At 35.9% G+C, this 17281-nt stretch overlaps 1 protein-coding gene across 1 annotated transcript in view; it reads left to right on the top strand.

Moving 5' to 3' along the window:
- Window positions 1-17281, top strand: part of LOC107046645 (gamma-aminobutyric acid receptor subunit beta) — a 168407-nt gene that overhangs the window by 118727 nt on the left and 32399 nt on the right. The window contains exons 5-6 of the mRNA XM_015269304.1: window positions 6165-6247; window positions 16848-16985. Of these exons, the coding sequence (XP_015124790.1) occupies window positions 6165-6247; window positions 16848-16985 (221 nt within the window). The remainder of the gene's footprint in view (window positions 1-6164; window positions 6248-16847; window positions 16986-17281) is intronic.

The raw sequence follows: 17281 nt of genomic DNA, 5'->3' as shown, positions 1-17281 counted from the left end.
ACAACTCTGCTTTTCAATTGAAAACAGATATCATCTTTAGAGACATTTGTCATGTTTAGAGGCTCTAGCACGTCATTTTTCGACCCACGCTTTCATTTGAGCCCAAAAAAACATTCATATCTTATCTGACATCGCTGCTACAAACTCGGGTTTTCAACTCGGGTTTTCAATTGAATTTGAGTTGAATTGAATTTCGAGTTAACGAAAAACCCAGTTTCGTTAAATTTTCAAGATGAATGAGAAATTTAGTGAACGCTTTCATTTAAAATTGAATTCACCCTCACAACATGGAAAATTCAGATGACGCTATGACTAAAATTTCAAGAAATTTCTAACAGTGTAGAGATATTTCTGACGATTACGACAAAAATTCAATTTTTGTGAAAGATATTAAATTTTCTTGTATCAAGTCGGTTAATTTCCCTCAAGTAAATCTGTTCCTGTCCATCAAATATTCTCACATAAAATATAATATGATGGGGAAATATATATTATAAAGATGTAAGACAGGGAATTAGTTTTAAGCGGTGGGAATGTAGAAGGCCCCGTTACATTTTATAAAATTGAAACCTAACCTATAATCGAACAAATATAATCCAGAGATTATTCCCTTCCCTTCACCGAGTTATTTCTAATAAATAAAAAATAGACGTGCGCCGTAATCTGCAATAACTGTCAATGGACTTGCACTTAATCTCCATGAGAACATCTGAAAAAGGGGTCAATGGTAAAATGCGATATTAAACCCCATATGTTGTGAAAGAAGCTCCAACTCCTTGATTGCCACGGATTACGTTACAATGGGCCACGACGCGCATGTTCCACGTCCAGAGAAATCCTCACCCGCCATATTTCCTAATCACCCATAAAGAAAACTGCCACAAGGGATGGGGTGGGGCTGGAAAAATTGCCAAACTTTTCTGTTGACGTCGCGGCCTGGAGAGAAGAGAAAAAGCGAAGTGGGAAACAATGACACCAATAGTATCAACTCTCGTTTCTGGGGAAATAAGAGTTGTTGGCTTGACTGCAAGCGTTACAAGTAAATGTACACAGGGAGAGTGCTTTCCCCTCTTTCGCCCTTTTCCAATCAGTCTGCTAACCCATGCTGGACAAATATTTCCTTGTTCGTTATTCGTTTGATGAGGGGCTCCTACATGTATTGTCCCTCCTTCTTCGATATTCTTTTTCCCTCTATTGTCATGTTTACCGTCTACTCGAACGGTCCACGAGGCAGCTGCCATTAAGCTGCCGGGAGCAGGACAGGAAGTTGACAGAGAGCAAATAGTTTATGAAAGAGACGGAAAAGGAATCTACATGGAAGAAAATATCCTCGGGTGGCGGTTCGGTTTGAGGTTTCGGTAATGTTACACAATTTGACATGAGTTAAATTTCTGATTTTACACTGTTGAAAATTTTTGTATGAATTTTCCGTTACAAATTCCGGAAATTTTTATCGTGTGCAAGTTTTACTGAAATTCCAGGAAATCTTGTCATTGAAAAATGTAATATTCCAGTGATTTTCTGTTCAAATGATCTGAAAATCAATAAAATACTTGATTTTTCAGGTCAATTATTCTGTGAAAATTTAGAAAAATCTGGAGAACTCCGGGAAAATTCAATAAAATTCAGGAATTTCCCTTTCGGTCCCATTGGAAACTCATGAATTTTCCTGAATTGTACTTAAAACTTGAAATTTCATAACCACTTTATCCCTAAATCCCATTCAATGTCTCTCTCCTGATATCTACTATAATATCTTCCACATTGAGAAAAAAACAGTTTTTTGGAAAATACGTCTTCACTTGTATCAAGAACATCATGGCTCGGAACATAATATCTCACACTGAGAAAGACTTTCGTCATGAGATTTTGTACTTGTCCCAAAGACGACGATAATTTTTTTATGACAAGAAAGAGGTTTCTTAAATCAAGTTTAGTTGAATGCTTTCATTCAACAGTTTTTCTGTCTCAAATCCAAAATATTTCAATTCAAAAACTACTTGACTTGCTTCGAGAAAGGACTTTCTTGTTGTGAAGAAAGTCCTTAGTTTTGTTCTTATCATTCGAATAAGTACAAAACTTCTTGCCGAAAGTTATTGTTTCCCAGTGTAAGATATTTTTTTCTTGTTTATTTTCCAGCCATGAGTTTTTTGATACAAGTAAATACATACCTCTCAAAAAACTTCATTTTTCCCAGTGTATGAAATTTCAAAAAATTCCTAACAGTGTAGAACGTACTTTGCTGCACGATACAATCGGCACACGGAGAGAAATATTCAATAAAAGTTACGTGTCTTTTCCATAATTCCGGAGCGAAATGTGGTTGTAGGAAATTTTACGGAACTGTCACGGAATTTTTCCAGAGCGTTCCGTAATTTTTATCTGAATCTCCTGTCAAAAATGACCCGTCACTTAAATTTTCTGAGTCGATTCCGTAATCGGTGAGCGAATTGTCAGTTCCGTATTTTTTACTGAACTCTTCGTGCATCAGCGTTTTTACCAAACAGTTCCCACCGCTAATCCTCTTTTTCACCGAGAAAATCAGGCAGACATTCCCTGATTCTCCAAATTCTGATCGCCCATTAAGTAGTAAAAAATGAATTGAACGGTTGGGGCAGGTCAAAGACCAATTAGCCAATCTGAATTCATTAGAACCACTCCAGACTGTTTGTGAGATCCGAATGGCTACTTCCCCCGGTAGCGGAATGCCATTCGTTCCGTGAATTCACCCGGCCTTATCATAATTTCGGGGATGAGTCGGTGCGGTGTATGAGCCAACTATCGCTTGGGTCTGCGCGAGCGACGGGCATCCGTGCGCCAAGCCGGATTAGCAGCCACGCCAAACTCACTCGGCAGGCATATGAACGGTTATCAGGACTGCTGGGGGGCGGGGAGACCGGGGCGATGAGTTGTACAGCAGATGAAAAGGGGACAGACTAGGAAAGGCCGGCAGTGAGAGGTAACGCATTGAACGAGAGAGGCACAACATTCATCATGGCATGGGTTAGCGGATTGCGATAGCGCCGCTTGGTTCACTAGAACACCAACGCATGCTTTCACCGAGTTGGATGAACACACTGAATGACAGTGGGACTATGCAACTCGGAGTTTGATGTATTCGGTGGAGGAGGGGGAATATAAATTTTTGATAATAGTCGTTCTGCTGGCGTTGCTTTGATTACAAAAAAAATGAGGGCCGAGTGTTCAAACGGCAAATGAATTTTTAGGGGTGGGAACAATTGGATTGGTTTTTGCCGATTTGATTGCAGGGAGTGCTGAATTTTTTTTATCCTGTTAAAACCAACAGGACTCATGGTTTATTCAATGGCTTTTGACAAATAGAGAGAGAAGTTTTGGGAGTTGAGGGGATTTAAGGAAATTCTGCAGTGATTTGGACAGGAATATTTTTTCTGCGGCAACTGCACTGTTAAAAATTTTCGTCTGAATTTTACGTGTCAAATTCTGGAAATTTTTATCATGTTTAATTTCCACTTAAATTTCAGGAAATCTTGCAATTGACAGATCGAATATTCCATTGATTTTATAATATTTTATTTTTCAGTTCAATTCTGCAGCGAAGTGATAAACTAGGATAAGTGCACAAATGAAACTTCTTCAGGAGAATTCCAATATTTAAGCACCTTTGACAGATCTTTCGATTCAAGCCATAAAAAAATTTTCAAAAAAATTGCACTTATCCTAGTTTATTGTTTGACTCAACTTGCACTTTTCAAATGAACCATTCGTTAACTATTAACGAATAATCGTCAATAGTTAACAAATCTCGTTTAGAATAAATTAATCATTCTATCAGTGCAGACAAATTCTAGTGCTAACACAAGAAATAGGCGCAAAGCACCTGCTACAGAAAAATTCTAGTGCTAGCCTTGGAAATTTGACTGGGTAGCATGCGAATTTTTCTCGTATTGATATGAAATTTTCGCACAATTTTCCAGAAATTTTACTTCAACAACACTAGAATTTTTCTAAGATATTTCTCTCCGTGTACTTGTTACAAGTAGGTTGATTATAACTACATGAATCTGGATTTTGGACTTGCTGTGAGCAGACAATTGAATAATCTACAGACAAAATCTTTCAAGTTCCCTCTAACCATTTTTTGAAATTCGACTAATAGCATTTGAATTTTCAATGAGAGAAATGCAGAAAAATTGACTTATTCATGTTTGACGGCCTTTAATTTTTTAATGACACATTGAATTTTCATTCCATTCAACTAAATTTTTCATAAATTGAAAATTGAAAACAATAGTCACTAATTTTTATTCCCATGTGGACCTGAAATTTGCAATTTCATTGCATATTCCAGGAATTAATTGATTTATCAATAACAACATACTTCAGAATTTAATGTAAAATAGTCGTTTTTGAAAATGTCAAGTTTTTTTTATTGAAATTTCAGCACGAAATAAATCAATCATCGACATGATTCAGTACTGCTTCGCTGACTTGATTAATTATTATAATTTTTCTTTTCAAGAGTGAAAAGTCCTCTTAACACTAATCTAAGATACTTTAATTGTTCCTAATTCCCCTAGGATTTCAGAGTTCTTTCCCTGATTGAAAATCCCATCCGTCCATTAGAATAATTCAGTAGTGAAGTGGTAAACGGAGATAAGTCGACTTATCTCCCAATTGAGTTTTTGAGGAATATTTCCGAATCTAAGGGAGATATCGAAATTTTGGTAATTATATTTGTTGTAGCACTCAATCGGCTCCACAAAAAAGGTTATAATAAAATTTTTGCTATCTTCCTTAGATTCCGAGATATTGATTGAAAACTGATCAATAGTTGAAATTGACTTACCTCCTTTTACCACTTCGCTACTGAATTCAAAAGTCCAAATGAATTTTGCCATTCCCGTTAGAAGATTCCCCCGGACAAATAAAAAAGTCATGGAGAGCAAGACGGGATTAAAAAAGTGAAGCGCGCTATTAGGTAGTAGGGATGAGCAATTAGACCGTAGAAGGCAAAATGAGCGACGAATATACGTATATCCTGTGTATTTATGCATAACCATGCGCCGGGCGTGGACCACTTTTGGACTCGGAGGTCCGAGAGATTTAAAAGAGCGCCCCTGCTACAGGCTGGGCGGGATGGAACAGGAAAGGGGGAGGGTGTCATAGGAGTACACACGCCAACGGGCAAACGGTTTCATCAAGCGCTATACACGTATGCACTTGATGCGATGAATATGGATAAATGTTCGCCGTGTGTGTGGAAATTTTTGTCGAAATGTTGGTGAAAATATTATGCACACCGAGTTGAGTCAATGAGATCCACTCGTCAAGCGTCATCGTAGTCAATTATTGAAATGTATTATTAATAAGGTTGAGGTTTTATTTTCTCTCCGATTCATTTTCCTCACCGATGGATATTTTTGCTTGACATTTTGTTGTTGACTGGTGGAAATTTTTTAAAATTCGATTTTCATTGGAATTCAAGGGGATCTCATCATAGAAAAATTACATATTCTATTGATTTTTTCCATAATTGTCCAATGTCCATAAATGTCTCAATTTTAGCTTTCCTGGAAACACAGGAAAAATAATGTTTTAGTTTTGAAAGATATATCTATATTTTTTTTCAGAATATTTATCACTCATGGAGATATTTTACACTCACTAGAATGACCCAAAGCTGTCAGGAGTTCATCAATGACTTCGAGGGTTCAAAATCCTAAGATTTAGGATTATATCACTGACTATTAGTGATAAAATCACTTGATTTTAGGATTTTTCACTCGTTCAATTTTAGAATGCTTCAGATTCGTGATGTTTGATTTTAGATTTTGCGTGAAGATTCAATGAAATTCCAAATTTTTGAGCAGCACAAAGGACAATTCTCCAACTGACCAGATGTTCAAATCAAAACATGAATATTCAGTATCCAATTCCCCGAAATTTTCAATTAAACAAAAATTCAAGAATATATTAAACCAACATTTTCCTGATTTCTATTCATTTTCATTGAATAATCGAACTCAAATTCACAATTTCCACTGATTTTTACATAAAATTCTGAATTTTCAGTGACGAAATTCCTTGAAATTTCATTGATACTATAACATGATAAAAATTGTCAAGAAATATACCGAAAATTTCACCCAAAATTTTTAAACAGTATATTCCGTTTTTTGCAGCTTAACGATCACAGCTTCGTGTCCCATGAATCTCCAGTATTTCCCAATGGATCGACAACTGTGCCACATCGAGATCGAGAGTTGTAAGTAGACAATTGAAATACCATGCGATATTTTCAATTGCAATAATACTACCATACTTAATAATTAATGAAATATCTCTAATCCCCGCGGTTATCGATGTCAATTAACCATTGACATTCGTTACACACAACTACATTTGCAACAAAAATAATTCTCCTCCGCTTGAATCCTCAAATGGATTTCAACAGATATATTCAATTCAATTGCAGTGGATTTTCCCATTCGTCGGAAAATACACTCCCCCCTTTTTTCAGGTCAACGAAGCAAACCGATTCACACTCGGTCGATTGAAAAAAAACGCTTCGTTTTCCCTCATTCATTTTCTTCAGATATCCGTATGGAGAACCTTTTATCCTCTTCACTTCCCATTTTTTGTCACTCCCCTTTTTAAAGTTATACTTACACGCCTCTACCGTCACCCCTTTCCCTCTCCCCGTTCTATCCACCCATTCTTCGCGCTCTGATTCACATTTCTGCATCACTCAATCACTCAGAGTTCACAGATTCTACACATAAATATATGAATATTCATTTTTTTTCGTGTACAATGATATTCGAGATATTGCACCAGTGTGCAGCGAAATTCAGCACATGCTTTTATCACATATGAATACATATAAATCATTGAGAAAAAAAAATAGTGATTGACGACTACAACCAGAGAAATGACGCATTCGAATGAAATAAAACTTTTTATTTGAAATTTTCCTACTCATTTCAACAAAAATTTAAACATTCATTGATTACAAATAAATCCTTTAATAGAATCACAAACGATTTATTTGTTTTGTTGATAAATTTTTTTTTTCGCGGTCCAAATAATGATTTCATTTCTACCTAATAAACTCGTCATTTCAATCAACGAAAAAGTCATTTATATTGGAAGAATCATTCGAAATGAATAAAAATGCAAACCAATGTCAAGTTTATTTCCATTTATTCAATTCGAATAAATCGAATTCGAAAAAATCATTTCCCTGGATCAGATTATTTATTCAAACTAAATCCATATATCCACATTTAATCACAAAAACTGATGAAATTATTCACAATAGAATGTAATAAACCGACAAATTAATGAACAAAATACTCCTCAAATTTGATTTATGTTTCCTCCCCCGAAAGAACCCACAACATAAACATCAATCACCCCAAAACCCTAAAGCGACAAAATCAGGTCTGACAACACACTGAACTCACCCCTTGCATAAAGTCGAAGTGATTCCCGCTGCAAAAAAGACAATTTTTTATTTTGATATTCTCTCATCACGAGAAAAACATTCCAGAAATGACAACTCGTACATCTCCCGCATCCTTACCAAGTAGGAGGGGCTGAACTAATGAGACACTTGAACTACTTTCGGCCCTTCCTATCCACCCACTTCAACAATTTTTTTTCGCCCCCTTTCTTCTTACTCTCGGCATGATACTCACTGCGATTTGCAGCGGGCAATCTCCCGTCAAGTTCGACATAGTCGCGCGAGTGAAAATATTATAACTGGGGCATTTGCCGATCCCCCCTCAACTCATACATAACCTCACACACGAGATAGGGAGTATTCACGAGAAAAGACTTGGCTCCGAGTCTCAAGTGTGTTATTAAAAATTTCTTTATCCGCTAGACGTCGGAAAATTCATATCCCCAAGAGTTTTTCCTCAAGACCGAAAGGTTTTTTCAATGCATTCTATCTCGAAAAAGGGAAGGGGGAGGGGATTCATGAATTTTACTGGTTCACGTGAACAATTCGGAGGTAATTCACGAGCTGAGGGGCATCGGCAGTAGCCCCCACTGAGATTTACATTTTAATCCACCAAAATATACATTATTTATTTCATTAGAGGTAAATGCCAACTAGATTTGTGTAAAATTGTTATTTCTATGGTGTAATGCCAACATAATATGCAACCTCCGAAGGGTCTCCACTGTGTAATACCAATAACGGTCCCAGTGACGACTTAATTCATTCTCCCAACAAAGACGAGAGGAATTTCCACTCCTGCGCGAATTACAAATCTCAATTATTAATCCTTCAATCTTCCACTGAAATAGATGTGAAGAATAAAAAAATGAGGGAGAGAGAGAATTGACTACGTCATTGGGACCACGCAGCCCCTTTTGTACATAGGCCGTTGAATTACGCCAACAATTTTGTTCATTAATTTAATTTGAAAATTCATTTTTCATTAATTATGCCACAAATACAAGCAAATGGGATAAACTGAATATTTTAAATAAAAGAAACAAAAGAATAATTTTGAATAATGCAGTACATGAGAGAATGAGAGAGCCCGAAAGGCATCCGACATACAGCACTGAGCCTCGTGTCTGGGGACGTTGGCCACTGACGACTGGCCGGCCCTGGAAGGAGCCTACGCAATATAAAAATAAATATATTTACAATAAAATAAATGCCGACTGACAGATATCCGTGAAAGCCGAATTCTGACGCATTGTGCATCTAGCCAAAGCGCATGCGTGAATATAAAAAAATTAATTAACTGGTAAATATTATTTGGTCAACTGTTACCTAAGTTCTAACAACGTGATCTGTTTTAGATATTAATTTAGATTTAATCAATATCATTAGATGTTTAATTTTTGGCTCCCAAGTCGGCATGCTGTAGTTCATTAAGGGGAGACTACTGTGAGTGTCAAATGTCGCGGGCCGTTGCAGTGAAGCTTTTCATATATTGAAGATCGATTATATGTTTAAAAATAAGTAATTAATGCAAAAAAATTGTTTACTGTTGGTTTGCCTTGTAGACGCTTAAAATGTTTAAAGTAGTCCACACTGTTGGGAAATTGCTCTTGAAATTTCAAATAAAAAAACTTGAAATTTTTAAGAACACTGAATTTACATGAAATTTATCTCCACTTTGTAAACTAAAAAATCAGATAACTTCATTGAATATTCAATGGAATTCTAATTTCCCTGTCCATACGACAAGGAAAATTATTTAAAATAATAAAAATTCAGGCCATTATTTTACGGGATTCTCCATTTATTGAAAATTCAATTGAATTTAATATTCAATTTTTATAATGAGGTCTAAAATTCAAGCTGTCCTTGAAATGTCAATGATTTGTCAATGTCAATGTCTGAATTTTATTAAATTTTCAAGATGAATGGGAACTTTCATGAATTTTGCGATCTCAAATTAAATTAAACTTCACAACATTGAAAATTCAATTGGAATCGTTATTGAACAAATTTCAAACAATGCAATTTTCGAACTGCAGCGGTTTTTTTCAAAATTTATGAAAAAATGTGTACATTAACAATTACGAGCTAGTTTTTTGAAATTCGACTCCTACACAGCTAATTTCGTTTCTTTAATATAAAAAATTGCACTATTCATGTCAAATAGTCAGAAAAATATTTTTGAAATAATTGAGAATGTATTTTTAATATTTTGAAGATCATTTTTCTGGCTATTCCACATGAATGGTGCAATCATTTTAATTAAAAAAAATGAAATTAGCTGTGTAGGAATCAAATTTCAAAAAACTAATTCATTGTTTGAAAAAAAAACACCTCTATGGCTCGAAAAATTACGGCCCTGGACTATTTGTAATATTTCAAGCATCCGCGGGGCAAACGAACAATAAACAAATTTTTTGCATTACTTATTCGTTCTTAAACATTCATAATCGATCTTCGATGCATGATAAATCTCACTCCAATAGCCCGCGAATTAAAAAACTCATCGTGTCTCCCCTTAGAATTGACTGATTATTATCAATATTTCATTAATTAATACTTTAACAGATAAAAACTGTTCTTTATACGGACATTAAATCCTGAATTCATCGAAATGTCACCACCATTTTGATGAATGAATAAAAAAACCGAAGTAGTTTCTCTCCTCCATTAGAAATATAATTAAATTAAACTTGCTTGGGCTAATTTGTGCGGAGAAATAAACTGTTTTATTGGCCAGTTGATGGGTCTCACTCAATTTCAACTACTGGTCTGAGCAGTGGAGAAGAGAGAAACGAAAACGGGTTAAAGTTGCTTGTGCGAAATAACGTAGAAATTTAAACAAAGAGTTGCAGGGATGAGAGTGTCGGGAAAGTGATTCCCCTGGCTACTGGTGAATGCTGGTTTAAGTGGTACTATTCAGCCTGGGAAAGTTACGGGCATTCCCACAGGATGTTTTGAATAAATTGATGAGAGTAATTTTATTTTGTCAACAACCGAATCAACTGCGGTTGCATTATTCTGCATGTTTTGAATGCTTTTGGTGTCGATTCCGTAGTTTTTAGGGCTTTTGGGACGGCTGGGAACCTAAATTAATTACAGTGTATTGTTGAAATGGGGTGCACAGTGATATTATTGAAACAGTGAGTCAAAATGGATTGCTGTTTTTAACGAAGCAGATTAAAAATTGAAAAACAGGTTTTGACATTTTGAGCTATTATAGAGTTGATCGTTATCGACAGAATTTTACGTTTAATGAAAATGCGCAGTATTTGGGATTGCCAATTTTCCGTAATTGAGTGTGGCAATCGATACAGAAAATTATTTATACACTGTTGGAAATTTTCTTCTGAATTTTCCGTGCCAAGTCCTGGAAATTGGATGGTTTTTAATTTCCACGGAAATTTCAAGAAAATTCGACATTGAAAAATCAAATATTCCATTGATTTTCTGTTCGAATGATCTGAAAATCAATGAAATACTTCATTTTTCAGTTCAATCATTCCACGAAAATTCATAAAAATCAGGAGAATTCAAGGAAGAATGAAAATTCAATCAAGTTGTGAAATTTTCATCCCACTCCCACTGAAAACCGAGTTTCCTTGTATTCTACCTAAAACTTGAATTTTCATAACCGTTTTCCTCTCTTATGAGAATTACTATCATATTTTTCATAAAATTTCAAACAATTTCTAACGGTGTATTAACGAAGATGAATTAATCACTGGAGGGATTCATCGGAAACTTCGGGAGGAATAAACTTTGGATTCACCTTTCAGTAAAATGAGAAAAATAAAAATGGATAGAGCGAAATGAACTTCTTCATAAGTTCAATATCTGCTGACTAACCGATGTGGATCAGAGTGTTCTTATTTCATGTTTTAAGGGAATATTTTTAAATGGAGCTAAATTTTGTAAATTTCACTTTATCAATCTCTATACTGTTAGAATTTTTGGCTAATTAATTTAATAATTAAGTTCAAATTCACAATTTTTTCAATTTATCTGCCTCTACTACTTAAATCAAAATTATTTAAGATCGAATCATTTACGGAAATTCATTCATTCATTTTGAATTTTCAATCCCTTGTGAAAATTGAACATAAAATTGATTTTGATTTTCTATAGATTGAGAATTCAAAACAATGGGATTGTTGTTGGAATTCATTGTTGTATAGAAGGAGAAATTGGAACTTCATTGACTTATAGTTTTTCTATGAGTTCAAACGATCAGAGCGCAATATTCGAGGCCGATCGATTGCTTTATTTCAAAAATTTCACGGATGGAGAGCTACTGCGAATGCCCCGCAGGGCATCATATTGTAGTTCTTCATCTGTTGCTGGGAAATTCACAACACGTCTAAATTGGGTTTTTCCTTGAAATATTGCATTCCAGTGTTGAAATCCGAGTTGAAGAAATGATTCGACAAATCATGCGCAAAATTAATTATAAATGGACGTGGAACGAACATGTCACTGATTTTTAGAAATCTATCACCATTTATTAGTGATACTGAACACAGACTAGAATAACACTGATCATCAACGATTTCTATACCCAGAAAAACCTAAACGCAAATGACAATTACATAAACTTAGTTTGCGATTTCATATTCGTAACTTTCGTTTAAAATCGCCGTCAATTACATAATTTACGGTTTAATATTCGTAAATTACGATGATTTTCTCTATATTTTACGTTTACTTATCCATAATAAACGACAAAGAAAAAAATATATTTTGACCGTAAAACACGACTTTTTGAAGTCTAAATTCCAATTTTCATGGCGGAAAAAAACCACTGGACATCGTTTTGGCGTTAAGCATAGATTACGCTTATCAAAACGTAATTTAGAAGTCACTATAAACTTACAACAAAATCACTAAATTTCAGAATTGCTCGTTGAATTTAAAAACCCCAAGTCCCCAATAATAAATAGATAAATAGATTAATCCTTTTATTGATATCCTAAGATACAAAAACTAATCCCGATTTCGTATTCGTAAATTTCATATTCGCGATTCGTATTCATAAATTCCGATTAAAATCGCCGTAAATTACATAATTGACGGTTTAATATTCGTAAATTACGATGATTCTCTCTATATTTTACGTTTACTTATCCATAATAAACGACAAAGAAAAAAATATATTTTGACCGTAAAACACGACTTTTTGAAGTCTAAATTCCAATTTTCATGGCGGAAAAAAAACCACTGGACATCACTTTGGCGTTAAGCATAAATTACGCTTATCAAAACGTAATTTAGAAGTCACTATAAACTGACACCAAAATCACTAGATTTTTGAATTGCTCGTTGAATTAAAAAATCCCAAGTCCCCAATAATAAATAGATAAATAGATTAATCCTTTTATTGATATCCTAAGATACAAAAACTAATCCCCCAAGGACAAAGGTAAATTGCAAAATTTCAATATTAAACAAAAGAAACTGGTGATAGATCTCCGAAAATCAGCGGCATGTCCCTGAAAATCAAAGCTCCTTTTCTCTGAGATTATCAATTCCAATAACGTAAACTCTCCACTATAATTCCATTCAAAATATAACATTGACGGACACTGACCGACGCACGTGCCCCCGCCATCAAGCCGTCGCATGTGTCACTCTCCCAAAAGCCAAAATAAAACTCTCAAAATCGAGAGGGAGCCAATGGTTTGCCGCTGGTGGTTGCGTCCATATCTCGCACAGCAAAATGGAGTTTCCGTTGGGCTGGCGCATACACAGCAGAAAACCAATGCGCTTTCACCCCGCGTGCAGTCACACGAGTCCTTTTTTTAATCTCCAACGACGACGACTACAACACGGCAGATGCAATTACGTCAAAAACACGAAGTGAAAACTGAGCTGGAGTGAAAAGTGGAGGGAAATAGTGTCCAGCTCTTCCACGGGATAGTTACCATCGATATACAGCATTTCACCACTCAACAAAAAATCCATTTTGCCTCTCTGTGTCACAGCGAGCCCTTAATTCCATCAATTTATCCACGTACAATCGAATTTTCCATTCCCACGCGGAGGTTAAGGGGGAAATATACAACACATTTGCCTGTCGATACATTTGAAAATTTGTAATTAATTTATGGTGAACTGGTTATGATATTTTGCATGCACACGACGACCCCTGAACCCGGAGAAATCGATTTTGGAAATTGGAAATGTGCGAGGAATGATGCATTTACCGACGATTGCTGTTAAGTGCTTTCGTGTGCAAACTAATCCTCGCATTTTTGTTCTCATTTGTTTTTTTTTCCCTTCAACCGCTGTTTTTTCCAACTGTTTCTCCGGGTTGTAAGCGAGTCGTTGGGATAATTGAGTCTCCCACCCGAAGAAAATCCCTTGGAGCTATTTTGTACGCTTGTTGGACTGCTGTAATCACCGGCCGCACGCCTGCACGAAACATTTCTTTCTCAGTCTCAAAATTCTATACATTTTTACATAATTTCTCTCTTTTTTTGGTTAATGGTCTTCGTATTTGTCGTCCTTGACCACAGATAAACGTTCAACCAAATCCCTTTCGGTGTTATATGTGAATTTATCACTCATGTAATTCAAATTAAATCCCTCACGATTATTTTTTCCTTTTCGCTGCAGTATTACATATGTGAAGGAGTTATTTTATAAATGTTGGAAATTATCCCCACTGTTCTACCTCTCTTCGCCCCCACCATCCTGGAATTCTGTTGCTGCACGATTTTGTTGTTCTGTCGTTTTTCTCCCCAGCGACTGGGGCAACTGTTTATAGCCGAGTGTAGCGCATTTGTACCGGGGTTAAGTGGATTTCTCTGGTGATTGTATTCGGGGGTAAAAACAAGTTTTACGCATTTAATCGGTGCTCAATGTACACGCAATAAATTCGATACACTCGGCTATTCAATTGATGGATCCCATGGAAAACGCGCTAATCCCGGCATGATACCTCTTCTCTTGATTTCCAGTGTTCCCCCTCTGTTCCTCTCTTGTCCAGGAATTCGGGGATATTCATTTAGGAGTGAATCCTCTGTACTGGAAGAGCAGTCGGCATTCGCATAACGAGCAATTGAGTTACTGTTTTAAGTTGAGCGAATGCTCAAATTGAGGGTCGTTGACGAATAAATTATTCAATTTTTCATCATTCTTTTTTCTGATGAAATACGAGTAGATCACGACGGGGGAGAGGTACCCGCAAATTTAAGAATATTTTTTCGGGGATTGCAGTGGGAAAAAATTGGAATGTCATGATCTCTCGAGGGAGAATCCGCAGGAGGGTAACGTGGAATTCGATTTGAGGGGAAGTGTCTTATGAAATTCCAGGTGAAATTTACGACGCATGTGAATTTTTAATTAAACAGGAATATTTAATATGAAATTTGGTTGAATTTTCAATATTGCAAAATTTCACAAATTTTTTCCATTCGAATTTTACCACTCTCTAATAATTTCTACTGACTAATTAAACTACATTCGAAGTGTACATTGATTTTATGATTAAATTCTGAATTCTCTATAATGAACTTTCCTGAAATTCCAGTGGAAATGCTACTTATTAGAAATTTCTGAGATTTATACCAAAACTTTTTTAATTTGATTTTCTTTATATCTCGATAAATAGTTCAACAGAAAAGGTAATTTTCCTTTTAATTAATATTCTTACAAATTTACAATCGAAATTTAAACTCAGAAAATCTTAACATGTGTAACAAGGAGCAATTGATATGAAATAAAAATTTCATATGTATTGTTATTGATGAATCAGTTAATTTCTGAAATATTTGATGAAATTTTAATTTTCAGACCCATCCGACAATGAAATTTATTTAAAATCATAAGAATGCAGGTCATCATTGTATTTTCTATAGAATTTCCGCGGCTCCAATTTTGTAAGTTTTTTTGTTTGATTTTCTTGGTAAGAAGACAACAAAATGAAAAAAACTTGGAAAATTTGAGCCGAGGAAATTCTATAGAAAACATCTCAATGCAATAAGTCACATAGAAAAATCGAGTTCTATTTACTTTTCCGTGGAATAATTTCTATTGAACATTCAATAGAATCGGCCAAAAACTAATATAAAGTTCAATAAAAATCCAACAGAATTTTCTAACGAAAAATTCTCCACGTCCGTGTATCGAACGACATTTTTTGTCATTCCTGCCGTAAGGCAGCGTTTCACGGTGTTCAATCTCTGCCTACGGCCGTCATGACAAAAAATATTGTTCGTCATACGGCCAAAAAAACTGTTGTGACGAATATGATTGCAGCCCTCGCCTTCGGCTCGTGCTGCAAACCTCATATTCGCCAGAAAAGTTTTTTTCGGCTCAATGACGAAATATACTATTTTATCCCTCAAATCGATTCGCCTCGCGTCCGTAAGGCACCGTTTCACGGACTCAGTGACAAAAGGAAAATTCTCCAAAGTACTTGAATATCCGCAAACCATACTCTCCCCCTCGACCGGGAATCTTCAATTAATAATAAATGAGTCTTCTCGATCGAATTAGAATTTCTCGACTATATCCTTCAGTAGGAAGAAACTTCCGACTAGCCACACGACCCGCGCAAAACCCCGGGGGACTTAATCAGGAATACTCGAGATTACTTAATCCAGAATCTGACAAATGCTCGCTATGCAGGTGCCCGGCGGCCGAATGCCATTTGAAATCCTGGAATGCGATGTAACGATTTTGCAACCACTCTCTTCCCCCTACCCACCCGCCCTCTTCTGAAACACCCCTCATAACTGCCCCCGTACCCCAACCCCTTCTTTATTATTGTCAGACGGTGCGTGTTGATTGCCACGGAGGAATGTTATTCCACTGAGACGGCAGCACGAAAGAATTATCATCGGTAAACCCCGGCGAGCGGGACTGACCTTGATATTTACACACACCGGAGACATTTGATTATATTAAATGCCGCATTAAAAATCAATATATCATCTTTCGTATTGCCCTCAATGTGGGATAAACAGTCTACCAAGTAAATATAAACACTTATGCTATGAATTTTTCATCAACCGCTGAAATAATATTCAATCAAATCAAAACCATAAAAATGAAAATTTTTCTTCTTTTGAAAGCAAAAAAAAAGCTTCATGCATTCATTCTGTGTGTTACTATCAATGTCTAAATATAGACATTCATGTCATGATTTTTTCATCCATCGATGGGATGTTATTAAATTGAATGAAAATAAGAGCGATTTTTTTAAATGGAAATGAAAGTTTTTTCGTGTGAAGAGAAAAATTCATAGATAAGTTTTTGACGTAACCCCGCATTAATGTAGCCCCCTTTGTTCACCCCGAAAACCATTGAATAATTTAAAAAACCCCCATCCCAACCAATAAATGTCTTACTGTACGTTAGAGTGGAGATTTTTGTGTTTTTGTTCTCTCGGCAGTTGGATACACAATGCGCGATATTCGGTACAAATGGCACGACGGCTCAAAATCTGTCAGCATCGCGAGTGAGGTGGAATTGCCGCAGTTTCGCGTGCTCGGTCACAGGCAGCGAGAGAGAACCATAGGCCTAACCACAGGTACATATAAGCAAGACTAAAGAGAGAATAAGATGCATACAAGCGAGAATGCAAAAGTTGAAAGAGATGAAATAAAAAAAATACATATAGAGATTGTCTCGTACGCTCGTACCTCTCTTTATCACGTCCATCCTGTGTACACTTCACTCTCGCCCCAAAGAGCCACGAGAGAGAGAGAAAAAATAAACTGGCGGACAAAGAAAACGTGGAGTGAAGAGAAGTGATACGCAAAATATCGCTGACGAAAGAATGAGAATGAGACGATGAAGAAAATGAGAGATAGAGAGAGAGAGAGA

This window comes from Diachasma alloeum, unplaced genomic scaffold (genome assembly GCF_001412515.2).
Source record: "Diachasma alloeum isolate Michigan unplaced genomic scaffold, Dall2.0 Dall_scaffold_00183, whole genome shotgun sequence".
Classification (NCBI taxonomy): domain Eukaryota; kingdom Metazoa; phylum Arthropoda; class Insecta; order Hymenoptera; family Braconidae; genus Diachasma; species Diachasma alloeum.
The sequence above is the reverse complement of the archived record's forward strand: the minus strand, read 5'-3'. Positions and strand labels throughout refer to the sequence as shown.